The 16334-nt window shown below is 44.2% G+C and overlaps 1 protein-coding gene across 2 annotated transcripts in view; it reads right to left on the minus strand.

The window, feature by feature from the left end:
- The window catches only part of sh3pxd2aa (SH3 and PX domains 2Aa), a 507011-nt gene that overhangs the window by 67453 nt on the left and 423224 nt on the right, over window positions 1-16334 (minus strand). Inside the window, exon 12 of one of the 2 annotated variants that reach the window (XM_078564963.1) lies at window positions 8816-8899. The exons of the other annotated variant lie outside the window; for it this stretch is intronic. Within the exon in view, the coding sequence (XP_078421089.1) occupies window positions 8816-8899 (84 nt within the window). The remainder of the gene's footprint in view (window positions 1-8815; window positions 8900-16334) is intronic. 2 annotated transcript variants of the gene reach the window in all.

Here is a 16334-nt window from a genome sequence, read left to right on the forward strand (position 1 = left end):
TGGAGTACTGTGTACAGTTTTGTTCCCCTTATTAACTTGCATTGGAAGCAGGTCAGAGAAGGTTCACTAGGCTGATTCCTGGAATGAAGGCATGTCGTATAATGAAAGTTTGAGTAAGTTGGATCTGTGCTCATTGAAGTTTAGAAGAATGAGAGTAGATCTTATTGAAACATTTAAGATTCTGAGGGGGCTTGACAGGGTGGATACTGACAGGATGTTTCCCTTTGCGATGGAATCTAGAACTCGGGGCAGAGTTTCAAAATAAGGGTCTCCTATTTAAGATGGAGACGAGGAAGAATTTATTCTCTCAGAATCATTCATCTTTGTAATTCTCTGCCCCAGCGAGCGGTGGAGGCTGGGTCATTGGAAGTATTTAAGGCTGAGTTAGACAAGTTTTTGATTGATAAGGGTGTTATGGGTTATTGGGGCAAGTAGGAAAGTGGAGTTAAGGCCACAATCTGATCAGCCATGATCTTATTAAAGGTGGACCAGACTGGAGAGACCAAATGGCCTACTCCCGCTCCTAGTTCTTATGAGGTGGTGGTGTTCCCTTGTGCCTGCTGCTCTTGTTTTTCTAGCCAGTAGATATTGTGGGTTTGAAAGGTACTGTCAAAAGTGGTATGGGATATGGTATATAAGGATATATGTTGGCATGTTAGAGCCTGAATTCAAGTTCTTGGAGCAGTACGGAAAAGGTCTTTGATTCAACAAATCCATATAATACTGAACATGTCAATCGACTTTTGATTTGGAATAAAATCCTGCTGCTACTGCTGGTAGCTACTCCTGCCAGGAGATTGGCTGTCATGGTATGGCACATTCATCTGTCTTGCGCCATCCTCACACATCCACTGTATCCTCTGCAACTGCTCTGTGACATCCATCATCCAACTACGCCAAAGTTGACTTCTCTTTCTGCTCCCTCCACTTTGCTCTCTAGAGGAGACCTCTGTAACTTTTCAGCTCTGATCAAATGGCCAAAATACTGACATTTTCTTTTTTGGATGTCACTTTTTAGAGATCTTGCTATTTCAAGCGTCTCTTCATTTGTCTCATAGAATGTATATGGAACTTTGAGCATATGTTTTAGCGTACACATTTCAAAGGCCTATAAAGTGTTTAACCATGTAACATATTCAACATTATTCACAGTACTTCGGAGAAGGTGAATAAGATTTCATTCCTACAGTTGGCACTTCCCACACAAAACAAATTAAATTCTATCAAAATTCTGCTTCAAGAAACTGCTGCTATGTGCAATACTGGGCTTTTTGAGAAGAGGTGGTTTGGTTGTTGCAATTCTGTTAATGTGTTGAAAGCTTCAGTAACACAATTCTATAAATACCATGGTAAAGTGAAATTCCTGAAGAAGTTATGTTTACTTGGTTTTATTTCCTCAGTCCTTCCAACACACAAATTCACACACATACTCAACAGAGCCTATTTCCATTGTTGCTCCCTCACCACTTAGCATTTGCCAGACTATAATGGAAAATTCAGGGAGCTGCTCCACAGGCTGAAAAAGGACAAAAATCTATTTGGATCTACACCTCAACTAGAATTCCCTTACTAGACGTGCAGGGCAAAGCATTGGATATGGCACAAAAATTGGTAACCCAACCCCAGAATGTTTCAGTTAATAAAAAGCACTAATGCTGAAATCAGCAAGTTTGCCTGAAGCCTTCAAAGATAGAGTCAGATCAGATAGATTCCACAGATGGTGAACAAGAGTAGCAGCATAAGGAAAATTACTTCATTATAATTTATTAGAGTGAGATTACTAGTTTTATATTGTCAAATTGTCAAAACTGCTATGAAAAATGTATTTCAAGTTTTTGGCATTGGTGTCGATGTCCCCCACTCTTAGCCACACAAGCTTTCTGTAGTATTATAGGATTGAATTTATTTTATTATAGTACTGTTTGAACTTAGTTGTCATATCCTTACGTGTATTAGTTAAAATTGTATTCTATATGTGACGTAGCTGCAAAGCATGGTAGATAAGGTCAGCTGAATGTAAGCTACAGTTCTGTACAAGCCATGATAGGTGAATAAGTGGCGAAAAGGACTAACTCAGACGACGTAAATACCCTTTGTTTAATGAATAAACAGCAAGCAATTGTGAATCTGGAGCCCCCTGAATGACAATGACCTAAACGAGGCTCAAGGTACCATCCTGGAAGGGCAGTTGGGTAATGACTGACTAATTAGATAGACAGAAATGGGGTTTTACCTAATATGGCACAGAGCCAAGTGTGGAACAATTTATAAATTAAGGATCTGTAAGATACTAAGTGTGCATTGTCAGCAAGAAGAGAAGACAGAGATAAATTTCAATCAAGAAACAAGCCGCCCAGTCAGCTAGAGGTTGAGGACTGGTGATCCATTGTGAACGCGACTGCTGACCACTGCCCTTTGCTAAGCATCATGATTTTGCGCTTATTGTGGAAAACTTAATAAAGCCTGAGAAGCTTGTGAAAACACCCTTGTACCCATGTGGTTTTGTAACTAGTCTGAGCTGGAAGTCCCTTTAGATCTACTCTCCCAACTTAGTCTGTAATTGTAATTGACCTAAGACTTAAAATTAAACAGTCGTTTGGTAGTACAGAACTTGAGTACTGCTGAAAAAAGACATGTTGTTGAAGCTTTTCATCTTGCACTCATCAGAGTAATTCACAAGAATACCAAAAGGAAACAACCATTTATACTGCATGAGAAGAGAGTTCTGATTGGTTGGCAAGTGGACTCTGGTAGAGGCATTGCCATGGAGAATGCACCAGTTAATGATGACTGACAGTTAACTGCCAAGCTTTGTTTAAATTCGAATCAGGTAGGTTGACTCTGATTGGTCAAAGCCTTGTCCTGGGGAATGAACCAGAGAATGTCTGACATCTAAACTAAAAGCAAAATACCGTGGATATTTTGTTTAGTTGAAAAAGGCACAATTTGTGTATATGTTCATTCTGTCTAGAAAGGACAGGGCACTGTGTTTTTAACATGTAGGTTCTAGTAAGCAAAAGTGAGCCACACTGTGAGCCTGATTGATAATCTTAAATTGGTTGTTAGTTTAATTCTTAGCGCACTCAGAATTGTTTAGCAAGTGTCACAGAATCACATCTAATATTGGATACTATGGCGGTGGGGGGGCGGGGGGGGCGGGTGGAGCCCGATCGCGGGCGCCATTTTATGCAGGCAGACCAATTAAGGACCGCACAGCGTATTTCTTAACTCCCGAGGATAGCGAGAGTGGGCGGCGTGCAGAGACCGCCGGGTCCAATGGCGACCCAGCAGCCTGTTTAAATGAAGGCCTGGCAGCCTTTTCTAGGCTGATCACAATGGCCAGTGCAAGGCCACAGCAGGGCTTCTGGTGAGCAGGCCAGTCCGGAGGGTGGGTCACTGGACAATCCCAGGCTGGAGGGTAGGGCAGTGGGACAGGGCAGGCCTGAGGGCCAATGTACCCCTCATTTTTCAGATGACTGCCTTGCTGCCCCCCTCGAGGAGGTGGCAGCACAGCGGGAGATGTTGGTTCCCCAGGATGGCAGGTGGAGGCCCCCCCAACATGATGAAAGGGAGGAGGTGGTGAGCTCTCGCGACGTGGTGCTGCACACCTGGATCCAGTGTCGCAAACACTTCAATGACTTGTTGTGCTCTAGCAGGGTGAGTACCATGTTGGCATTGGGCATTTAACCCAGCAGGTTGGCTCACCCCTCTGCTGCCCCCCACCGTCAAGTCCGAGTGTTGTGACTGCATTGAATCATTGACGGCATTTGTCCTTTGCTGGGTGAGAAAGCAGGTATTTCCCATGCTGAGGTCAGCCTGACAGGGTGATGAGGAGATGTGTTTTGCCGTCGCAGCATGTGTTACACTGAGTCCCACATGACCGGTGTGGGGGCAACCTAGAGGAGCTGCACCTAGGCGCTGTGTTAGAACTCCAGGACATGTCCAAGTCAGGGTAATGAGATGGTGGAAGGGGAGCTTCAAGGTGGGGTGGCAATGAACCGCCTGCTGTGCTCTGCGCTCCACGTGCTTGCACCTCCTTGCTACGGAAGGATATACCGTGTGGTGCTTAATGTGATGTAGGAAGCATGTGTCCAAGGGGGTGGTGGGGGTGGGGAGCAAGCCTAACATCTTTGTGTGAGTGTTCAGCAGCAGCGGGGTGAGGGGGCACTGGAGCCCTGATATGTCCCACTCTGGTTGGGGTGGGCCGTGCATGAACAGAATCCATGTACAATTTGCTCTTCTCTCATTTTCATAAGGAGAATACTCACAACACGGCAGAGCGTGTGAGGACTGGCGGTGGCCAGGCGCAGATCACCATTCTAAGCTGTTTCGAACAGGAGGCCCTGATCTGAAGAGGCGCCATGCTCCCAGGTCCACCAGTGTCGGTGAGGCTGGGGTGCCATGGCCAGATATGTATGCCCAACAGTGAGGTCAGCATTGTTTCCCCAACAGCCATAGCAGTGCTGAATGTTAAATGACTTAATTTTGCAACATGGCTTGACCATTGGTTATGGAAGGATGAACACATAATGATCCGGGGGACAGGGATGAACTTTGTCATTGTCTCCACGTTATGTGATCCACTGTCCTCGTTCTTCCTTTCAGCATCAACAGAGCACGGCCGGGAGGAGGAGCAGCAGAGGCCCTCTCTCACACCTGAGGGGCCTGAAGTCTCACCAGATTCACACCATCTCTGTCAGGCAGGCACAGGCGCAGTTCCTAGCACCTCGGTGGGAATTCGAACATCGGCTAGTGTCCCGGGGCACAGCGGTGAGGGCACTTCACAGTTGCTGGAGGAGCTGACAGAGACAGAGTGCCCATGGCGCCAGCAGTTGGAGGACTGCAGGGGACCAGTCGGTGTCTGGTAATGTGCCTCTGGAGTTGTCCGCAACGCAGCAAGTGCAGTAAATGCGGCCAGGTGCGCAGGAGCATCCGGGGGAGATACATGAGGCTATGCTTGGCTTGGTCTCCGAGGTGGAGGAGTCTATGCGGACGCTCATCAAAGCAATGAGCCACATGTCCGAGCACCATGCATCCTCCATGGAGAGAATGACGGTTGATGAACAATGGCAGACGTCTAAGAAAATAATTCAGGACTCACAAAAAAGATATATCCCAGTGAGGAAAATAGACTCTAGGAAGGGGATAAACCAACCATGGTTAACCAAGGCAGTTAAGGATAGTATCAAATCGAAACAAAAAACATAGAATATGGTAAGGAATAGTGGTAAACCAGAGGATTGGGAAAGTTTTAAACACCAACAAAAGATAACCAAAAAAATAATAAAGAGGGAGAAAATAAACTTTGAAGGTAAACTCGCAAGTAATATAAAAATGGACAGTAAGAGATTCTTTAAATATATAAAAATGAACAGAGAGGTCAAAGTGAACATAGGCTCCTTAGAGAATGAGGCTGGGGAAATAATAATGGGGAACCAGGAAATGGCAGAGGAGTTGAATAAATACTTTGCATCAGTCTTCACAGCAGAAGACACTAATAGCATTCCAAAAATACTAAATAATCAAGGGGCAAAAGGCGGGGGGGGGGGGGGGGGGGCAGGAAATAAATAACTATCACTAGACAAAGAGTACTAGGGAACTAATGGGGCTAAAGGCCAATAATTTCCCTGGATCTGATGGGTTACATCCTAGGATCTTAAAGGGAGTAGCTACAGAGATAGTGGATGTACTGGTAGTAATCTTCCAAGAATCCTTAGATTCTGGAACAATCCCAGAGGATTGGAAAACTGCCAATGTAAAACCCTTATTTAGAAAGGGTAGGAACCAGTAGATGTAATATATCTGGATTTCCAAAAAGCATTTGATAAGGTACCGCACATAAGGCTACTTATGTAGCCTTTATATTAGCAGGAATAGAGAACTGGCTAATTAATAAAAGACAGAGAGTTGGGATAAGGGGGGCATTTTCAGGTTGGCAACCTTTAACTAGTGGAGTGCCACAAGGATCAGTGCTGGGGCCAAAATTATTTACAATATATATTAATGACTTGGATGAGGGAAGTGAATGTACTATCGCCAAATTTGCGAATGACACAAAAATAGGTGGGAAGGCAAGTGGCGGGGGAGGGGGGGGGGGTGACACAAAGAGTCTACAGAGGGATATAGACAGGTTAAGTGAGTGGGCAAAAACTTGGCAGGTGGAATATAATGTGGGAAAATGTGAGGTTATGTGCTTTGGCAGGAAGGATAGAGGAGCTGAATATTATTTAAATGGAGAAAGACTGCAGGAAGCTGCAACACAGAGAGATTTGGGGATCCTTGTGCATGAATCACAAATAGCTAGCATACAAGTTCAATAGGTAATAAGGAAGGCAAATAGAATGTTGGCCTTTATTTCAAAGGGAATGGAGTATAAAAATATGGAAGTCTTGCTAAAACTATACAAGGCACTAGTTGGACCTCACCTGGAATACTGTGAACAGGAAAGATATACTGCCATTGGAGGCAGTCCAGAGAAGGTTTACTAGGTTAATCCCGGGTATGGAGAGATTTTCTTGAGGAGAGGTTGAATAGGTTGGGCCTGTACTCAATGGAGTTTAGAAAAATGAGAGGTGACCTGATTGAAACATTTAAGATTCTTAGAGGGCTTGACAGGGTAGATGCTGAGAGGTTGTTTCCCCTTGTGGGACAGTCTAGGACCAGAGGGCATGATGTCAGAGTAAGGGAGCACCCATTTAAGACAGAGATGAGGAGGAATTTCTTCTCTCGGAGGGAAGTGAATTTGTGGAATTCTGTACCTCAGAGGGCTGTAGAGGCTGGGTCGTTAAGTATATTCAAGGCTGAGATAGACAGATTTTTAATCAGTATGGGAGGCTATGGGGAAAAGGCAGGAAAGTGGAGTTGAGAATTATCAGATCAGCCATAATCTCATTGAATGGCGGAGCAGACTTGATGGCCCGTCAGGAAGATATAATAATTTTCATGTTATTCGGAATTTATTGTAGAGTAATAGTGGGGTCTGTGTCAATGTATGTGTGTGTGTGGGACTTAATTGAATTTGAGACAGATGTCTGAAGGCTTTGATGTAAGAAGAGAAGCTAGGTTTGAAATATTAAATAGGTAAACATGGGTGAAGTTTTAGAATCTTACGTGTAAAGGGAACGTTTGCATTTTGAAACAAACCAGACTAGCTTGTATTCGAAAGTGGGGTTGCAATGTTTCACCTAGCAAGAAGTTAAGAAACAGTGCGTTTCTTTTTCCCAAAGATTACTGGTAAAATTGGTACTAAGATTTTTATTATTAGAGAGGTATAGTCCAAAACACATAGTGGGAGGCAGCGGCAGAGGCAGAGTGGTATTGTCACTGGACTAATCCTCCAGGGACCCAGGTTCAAATCCCACCAAGGTAGATGGTGAAATTTGAATCCAACGAAAATCTAGAGTTAAAAGTCTGATGATTAAACCATTGCTGATTGTCATAAAAACCCATCTGGTTCATTAATGCCCTTTAAGGAAGGAAATCTTCCGTCCTTACCTACATGTGACTACAGACCCACAGCAATGTGGCTGACTCTTAAATGCCCTGCTCGGAATAAGGGCGATTAAGAATGGGCAATAAATGCTGGCCTAGCCAGCGACACCCACATCCTATGAACAAATTTTAAAAAAGGAATGGGAATTTGCATTCAAAGGGAAAATATGAATAGAGAGAAGGCTGTGTGCAAGGGAAGGCATTCTAAGATCTAATTAGTGTGAAAAGCCTCCAGCCTCTGTGCCTATACTGCTGTCTGCATGAATCATGTTACTTTGCCTCGGTCTTTTAAAATCTATGTTTTTCTATTCATGGGATGTGGGCAGCATTGGTCATGTAGGCCAGGTCAGGTAAGGACGGCAGATTTTAACAACAATCATTTCATGGTCATCATCAGACTTTTAATTCCAGATTTTTATTGAATTCAAATTTCATCATTTGCCATGGTGGGGTTTGAGCCCAGGCTCCAGAGCATTACCCTGGGTCTCTGGGTTACTAGTCCAGTGACACAACTACTATTCCACCACCTCCCCAACATATTTTTACTGTTGCCTTAACAGAGGTGTAACTGGAAGTTAGATTAATTAATTAGGGGAGCTAGGAGTTATCATAGTAGTAATTTATAAACCTATGTATGTGCTTAACATTATTTCTTTTATTAATAAATGTTTAATTTAGTTTTGTAAAAAAAAAACCTAAACCTCAGTGGCCTTTTTTTTTAAACTGAATTCAAAGCCCGCAACTCGAAACAAATACAAATTGCAAATAGTTGCGACAGCTGCTTCAAGTCTCCTTCTTGGATTTGAGCAGCTTAGCATTTACCATCTGCTGTGCCGTAACAGGGCCGAATGGCCTTCTTCTGCTCCTACGACTTATGGTCTTATTTCTGTTCACAGAATTCATTTCTACAGTCCTCTTAGCTATGTGTTTTTTTAAAAATTTAACTTGTAGATTTATTTCGGAACTTTCCTCTACTGCTTTACCTCAACGTTAAAATTTACATCCTTTAATCTGGCCCAGGTTTTGAAATATGCTATTTGTTTGCGCACACACTGGTACATGCTGAAAATAAAGACATACAGCAGTAACTATAAAGAGTGAAAAGGCAGATTGAAAATGCCAGAAGCTGCTCAGAGTGGTACGAGACACAAGCACAAGACATGCATGCTATCCAGCTGCCTCAGAGATTGGAATATCCTTATTTTAAAGAGAAGTATTGTGGAGTGTGCAAAGTATTTTGTCTTACACCACCTCTCTTTCTCTGCAGTCACAGAATTAAACATGACATTGCACATGCCGTAGCAGGGCACAGGGCTTTCTTCACCTGGGCTTTGTTGGCGGTTACACATTCCTCCCAGAGTCCACCTCCGGTCCAGCCGCCGCAGATGGGCTTTGCGTCTCTTAGTGACTACAAGCATGGAAGGAAATGTGAAAAAACACACAAAAACAAACAGGAGAGTGTTTACATATTACAGATGAACATATTCACAAAACAATTACAAGGATCATGGCTGGAAGAAATTTTGGAATTGAACCAATATAAATAATCCTTTTACTGTAGAACAGCCAAAGCTGACCACTGCTTTATGCATAGTCTTAGGCATCTATGACTCTGTACATTAGAAAAGGTTTTAGTTCGTCCAAGCTCCTCTTTGTGTTTAGTTCTTGCAGGATATAAAAGCCCCCTTTAAGACAGCTGCATTTCCCCATATTGTGTCCCCACTCTTAACACCCAGTGGATACATTCAATGATCGAAACCTGGCTGGTAACTAATTGTGCTGGGGGTGGGGAAGCACAGGCCTAAGTCCCCTCTGCCTTGCCAATAAACTGTCCATGGTATGAAGAATTGTCTACAACAACAGCTTAATTTATATAGAGCTTTAGTGAGACAACACCTGGAGCACTGTGCACAGTTTTAGTCTCCATAGGAAAGAAGGGATACACTTGCCTTAATAATGGGGCAATGAAGGAGCAGATTGATTCCTGGGATGAGAGGATTGTCCTATGAGGAGAAAGTGAATAGAATGGGTGTACATTCTACAAGAGTGAGAGGTGGTCTCACTGAAATATATAAAATTCTTAGAGGACTTGACAGGGTAGATGCCGAGAAACTGTTTCCTCTGACTGGAAAGTCTCGGGTTAAATTCTTGGAATAAGGAGGTCAGCCACCTAGGACTGAGATGAGGAGAAATTTCTTCACTCAAAGGGTTGTGAATTTTTTGAATTCTCTATTCCGGAGGGCTGTGGATGCTCAGTTGTTGAATATATTCAAGACTAAGATTGATAAGTTTTTGGTACTAAGGGAATTAAGGGATTCTGGGGATGGAGTATGAAAGTGGGATTGAGGCACAAATCTAGCCTTGACCTTACTGAACGGTGAAGCAGGCTCCAAAGGCCCTATAGCCTACTGAAGCCCTATTTCTTATGTTTTTAACAACAACTTGCATTTATGTAGCATCTTTAACATAGTAAAACATCCCAAAGTGCTTCACAGGGGCATTATCAAAACAAAATTTGATAATGAGCCACAAAAGGAGATAAAACATCCCAAAGTGCTTCACAGGGGCATTATCAAAACAAAATTTGATAATGAGCCACAAAAGGAGATATCAGGACAAGTAATCAAAGGATTGACCAAAGAAGGAGGTTTGAAGAGGCTTCTGAAAGGAGGAGGAGATAGGTAGCAAGAGGCAGAGGTTTAGGGAGAAAATTCCAGAGCCCATGTCCTAGGCAGTTGAGGGTACAGCCACCAATGATGGAGCGATTAGAATCAGGTATGTATAAAAGGCAAGAATTGGAGGAGGACAGAGATCTTGGAGGGTTGTAGAGCTGGTGGAGTTTGGAAGTGGGGAAGATCAAGGCCATAGAGTGATTTGAAAATAAAAGATGAGAATTTTAGATTCAAGGTGTTGCCAGACCAGAAACCAATGTACGTCAGCAAGCACAGGTGTAATGGGTGAAGAAGTCATGGTGTTTGTTAGAATTTGGCAGCAGAATTTTGGAAGAGCTGAACTTTATGCAGAGTGAAATATGGGAGGTTTTAGGAGCATTGGAATAATTAAGTCCAGGAGCAAAAAAGGAATAGATGAATAATGAAGAAGAAGAATATGAATGGTGAAGACAAACGTAGGTTCCTTACAGTCCGAAACAGGAGAATTTACAAAAGAGAATAAGGAAATGGCAGAGCAATTAAACAACTATTTTAGAAACAGAAATACCTGGAAAAAGTCAGCAGGTCTGGCAGCATTGGTGGAGAAGAGCACAGTTGATGTTTCGAGTCCTCATGACCCTTCAACAGAACTAAGTTAAAATAGGAAAGGGGTGAAATATAAGCTGGTTTAAAGGGGTGAGGGGAAGAGAAGTGGGGGGTTGTTGGGACAAGCAGCCAGTGATAGGAGGAGATAACAAAAAGATGTTACAGACAAAAGAACAAAGAGGTGTTGAAGGTGGTGATATTATCTAAAGGAATGTGCTAATTAAGAGTGGAGAGCAGGACAAGCAAGGTACAGATAGCTCTAGTGGGGGTGGGGTGAAATAAGACTAAAAGGGCATAAAAGGTATAGATAGATGATGGGTGGAAATACATTTTAAAATAATGGAAATAGGTGGGAAAAGAAAAATCTATATAAATTATTGGAAAAAACAAAAAGGAGGGGGAAGAAACGGAAAGGGAGTGGGGATGGAGGAGGGTGTTTAAGATCTAAAATTGCTGAACTCAATATTCAGTCCGGAAGGCTGTAAAGTGCCTAGTCGGAAGATGAGGTGTTGTTCCTCCAGTTTGCGTTGAGCTTCACTGGAACAATGCAGCAAGCCAAGGATAGACATGTGGGCAAGAGGGCAGGGTGGAGTGTTAAAATGGCAAGCGACAGGGAGGTCTGGGTAATGCTTTCTGTCCGCAAGTGCACTGCCTCCTCCATTGAGAGAGTGGCGACTCTCATGGAGAGGCAGCTCCAGGGACAGAATCAGGGGTTCCTGGTGTTGCACTTGGACCTGCAAGCCCTCACACAGGCACTGACCTCTGGTGGTCAGTGTCCATGTGGGAGATGGATGAGGCACCCTGTATCCCAGCTAGGTGCCCGTCCATCAATGGTGAGCAGGGAGGTCCAGAGCGACCACACGTTGGTGCACGAGCTGCCTGACGTCTCTGCAGGCTCCTCTCAGGACACTCAGGATGAGGGCAGCAGCTCCTCTGCCAGTGACCGTGGCATCTGATGAGGCTGTGTTGACTGGGGAGATGCCAGCCGTGGCACTGGCCACTCCCTCCCAGGCGAGCCAGCACAGGCTCCACTGGCCAGAGGACGACCACCAAGGTCATCAAGGCCAACAAGACAGTAGAGTCAGCAGTCTGCCTCCAAAGCCAGTGCTAGCGAGGGGGGAGCACCAAGGCGTAGCACTCGCAAACGTACGTTAAAGGCACCATGAGCTCAAGAGGGGCAGGTCACAGGTGATTTTATATTCATTTATGTTTACTTTGTGTATACTGGTCTGGAGTTGAAGACCAGAAATGTTTATGTAAATAATATTGAACTGTCAAAATGAGATAAATTGTGTTTTTGTCGTCATGGCCTAAGTGTGCTTAAAAAAGTTGAGCACTTTTGTCACTTCTACATGAATGTTTTTTTTAAATTTGTTCTCACAAAGTGTTTGCCGTGGCAAACTCTAATCTGCACAGCTGAAAGTGCACATGCAGGTCGTGTACGACTCACCCTCTTTTAGTTACTGAGCATACTCAGCTATGCAAGAAAAAATGTGGGCTTCACTGGCTGGGCCAGCATTTATTGCCCATCCCTAATGGCCCTTGAGAAGGTGGTGGTAAACTGCCTTCTTGAACTGCTGCAGCCCATGTGCTGTAGGTACATCCACAGTGGTGTTAGGAAGGGAGGTCCAGGATTTTGACCCAGCGACAGTGAAGGAACAGCTATATATTTCCAAGTCAGGATGGTGAGTGACTTGGAGGGGAACTTCCAGGTGGTGGTGTTCCCATCTATTTGCTGCCCTTGTCCTTCTAGATGGTAGTGGGTGTGGGTTTGGACGGTACTGTCGGAGGAGCCTTGGTGAATTCCTGTAGTGCATCTTGTAGATGGTACACACTGCTGCTACTGTGCATCGGTGGTGGAGGGAGTGAATGTTTGTGGATGTGGTGCCAATCAAATGGGCTGCTTTGTCCTGGATGGTATCAAGCTTCTTGAGTGTTGTTGGAACTGCACTCATCCAAACAAGTGGGGAGTCTTCCATCACACTCCTGACTTGTGCCTTGTAGATGGTGGACAGGCTTTGGGGAGTCAGGAGGTGAGTTACTCGTTGCAGGATTGCTAGCCTCTGACCTGCTTTTGTAGCCACAATATTTATATGGCTAGTCCAGTTCATTTTCTGGTCAATGGTATCCCCCAGGATGTTGATAGTGGGGGATTGAGTGATGGTAATGCCATTGAACATCAAGGGGCAATGGCTGGATTCTCTCTTGTTGGAGATGGTCATTGCTTGACTTTTGTGTGGCATAAATGTTACTTAAATCACTTGCTCACTTCAAAAGAATTTAGAGGGTATGCTGGTGGCAAGGCTGCATTTATTGCCCAACCCTGGTTGCCCTAGATGGGCCTTGACTCTTCTTGAATCACTCCATTTCTTTAGTGATGATGCTATCACAATTCTGCTAGGAAGGGAATTCCGGGATTTTGATGCAGCGACAATGAAGGGATTGTGGTACATGTCCGAGTCAGAAAAGTGTGTGACTTGGAGTGAAACAGTAGTGGTGGTTTTCCTGTGCATTTGCTGCTCTTAACATTCTTTGTAAAAGTCAATAGGCTGGAAGTGAGGACCAGTGCTGTAATCCAGGATGCTAGCCAGTGCCATAGAAGATCCTTCCCCACAATGTCTGTACTGGAAACATACACTGGCACAATGCTTTTAAATCAAAAGTTAACAAATCATAAAGATGTTTCTTTTCTACTGCACAGAGAGACACACAACACAATAATGGTTTCTCAGAGCTAGCTGCTCAGTTACGTCAAATCACCTCAATCATTCTTCCAGCCTGGATATCACAAGTAGTTTCATTTTTAGTACTGACAATGAGATTACTGATAAGTAATAGCTCTTTTAACACTCTTGAGTACTGAATGCCTTCCATCCTTAGGAAATATCCACACATTCCTATTCTAACAACTTTATAGGCATCACATTTGAATCACTTTGTACTGTGTGCTCACATCTACAAGGACCTGGCGGAGGAGTTTATAAAAATAATATAAAAGGTCACTGCACAAGATAAGAGCTCATAGTGTTGGGGGTGATATATTAGCATGGATAGAGGATTGGCTAACTAACAGGAAGCAGGAACGGGATAAATGAATGGTTTCCAGGTTGGCAAAATCTAACGAGTGGGGTGCCACAGGTAACAGTGCTGGGGCCTCAACTGTTTACGATCTATATTAATGACCTAGATGAAGGGACTATATTGTAGCCAAATATGCAGAATATACAATTTAGGTAGAAACGTAAGTTGTGAGGAGGATACAGAGTCTGCAAAGGGACATAGATAGATAGGTTTAGTGAGTGGGCAAAAATTTGGCAAATGGTGTTCAATGTGGTAAAATGTGAAGTTGTCTACTTTGGCTGGAAGATTAGAGAAGCGGAATTTTTAAAATATTCATTCAAGGGATGTGGGCAATGTTGGTTATGCCAGGATTTATTGCCCATCCCTAATCACTCTTGAGAAAATTGTGGTCTTCTTGAACTTCTGCACTTGATGTGATGCAGGTACACCCACTGTTAGGGAGGGAATTCCAGGATTTTGACCCAGTGAATGTTTGTGGATGGGATGCCAATCAAGCCGGTTGCTTTGTCCTGGATGGTGTTGAACTTCTTGAGTGTTGTTGGAGCTGAACTTAACCAGGCAAGGTGAAAGTATTCCATCACATTCCTGACTTGTGCCCTATAGATGATGGGCAGGCTTTGGGGGATTGGGGGGTGAGTTACTCGCTGCAGGATTCCTAGCCTCTGACCTGCTCTTGTAGCCACAGTATTTATATGGCTGGTCCAGTTCAGTTTCTGGTCAATGGTAACCTCCAGGATGTTGATAGTGGGGGATTCAGCGATGGTAATGTCATTGAATGTCAAGGGGCGATAGTTAGATTCTCTCTTGTTGGAGATGGTCATTGCCTGGCACTTGTGTGGTGCAAATGTTACTTGCCACTTGTCAATCCAAGCCTGAATATTGTCCAGGTCTTGCTGCATTTGGACATGGACTGCTTCAGTATCTGAGGAGTTGCAAATGATGCTGAACATTGTGCAATCATCAGCGAACATCCCCACTTCTTGACCTTATGATGGAAGGTCATTGATGAAACAACTGAAGATGGTTGGGCTGAGGACACAGCCCTGAGGAACTCCTGCAGTGCTGTCCTGGAACTGAGATGATTAACATCCAACAACCCCACTTCCTTTGTGCTAAGTATGACTCCAACCAGTGGAGAGCTTGCCCCCTGATTCCCAATGACTCCAGTTTTGCTAGGGCTCCCTGATGCCACACTCAGTCAAATGCTGTCTTGATGTCAAGGGCAGTCACTCTCACCTCATCTCAGGAGTTCAGCTCTTTTGTCCATGTTTGAACCAAGGCTGGAATGAGGTCAGAAGCTGAGTGGCCCTGGCAGAAATCAAATTGGATGTCAGTGAGCAGGTTATTGTTAAGCAAGTGCCGCTTGATAGCACTATTGATGATACCTTCCATCACTTCACTGATGATCAAGAGTAGAATGATGGGGCAGTAATTGGCCGGGTTGGATTTGTCCTGCTTTTTGTGTACAGGACGTACCTGGGCAATTTTCCACATTGTCGAGTCGATGCCAGTGTTGTAGCTGTACTGGAACAGCTTGGCTAGGGACGTGGCAAGTCCTGGAGCACAAGTCTTCAGTACTATTGCTGCAAAATTGTCAGGGCCCATAGCCTTTGCAGTATCTAGTGCCTTCAGCTGTTTCTTGATATCACGTGGAGTGAATTGAATTGGCTGAAGACTGGCATCTATCTGGAGGAGGCCAGATAGATCATCCACTTGGAACATCTGGCTAAAGATTGTTGCAAATCCTTTAGCCTTTATCTTTTGCACTGATGTGCTGGGCTCCTCCATCATTGAGGATGGGGATATTTGAGGAGCCTCCTCCTCCAATGAGTTGTTTAATTGTCCACCACAATTTACGACTGGATGTGGCAGGACTGCAGAGCTTAGATCTGATCTGTTGGTTGAGGAATCACTTAGCTCTGTCTATCACTTGCTGCTTATGCTGTTTGGCAATCAAGCGTTGTAGCTTCACCAGGTTGACACCTAATTCTAAGGTATGCCTGATGCTGCTACTGACATGCCCTCCTGCTCTCTTCATTGAACCAAGGTTGATCCCCTGGCTTGATGGTAATGGTAGAGTGGGGGATATGCCAGGCCATGAGGTTACAGATTGTGTTCAAGTACAATTCTGCTGCTACTGATGGCCCACAGCCATGGGTGCATAGTCCTGAACTGCTCGATCTGTTCGAAGTCTATCCCATTTAGCATGGTGGTAATGCCACACAACAAGATTGAAGGCAGGACTTCATCTCCACAAGGACTGTGAGGTGGTCACTCCTATCAATACTATCATGGATAGATGCATCTGTGACTGACAAATTGGTGAGGATGAGGTCAAGTATGTCTTTCCCTCACCACCTGCCACAGACCCAGTCTAGCAGCTGTGTCTTTTAGGAATTGGCCAGCTCAGCTAGTAGTGAAGCTACTGATCCACTCTTGGTGATGGACACCCAGAGTACATTCTGCACCCTTGCCACCCTCAGAATTATTCCTGCATATTATATA

The sequence above is a fragment of the Cetorhinus maximus genome, chromosome 20 (genome assembly GCF_964194155.1).
Source record: "Cetorhinus maximus chromosome 20, sCetMax3.hap1.1, whole genome shotgun sequence".
NCBI lineage: Eukaryota > Metazoa > Chordata > Chondrichthyes > Lamniformes > Cetorhinidae > Cetorhinus > Cetorhinus maximus.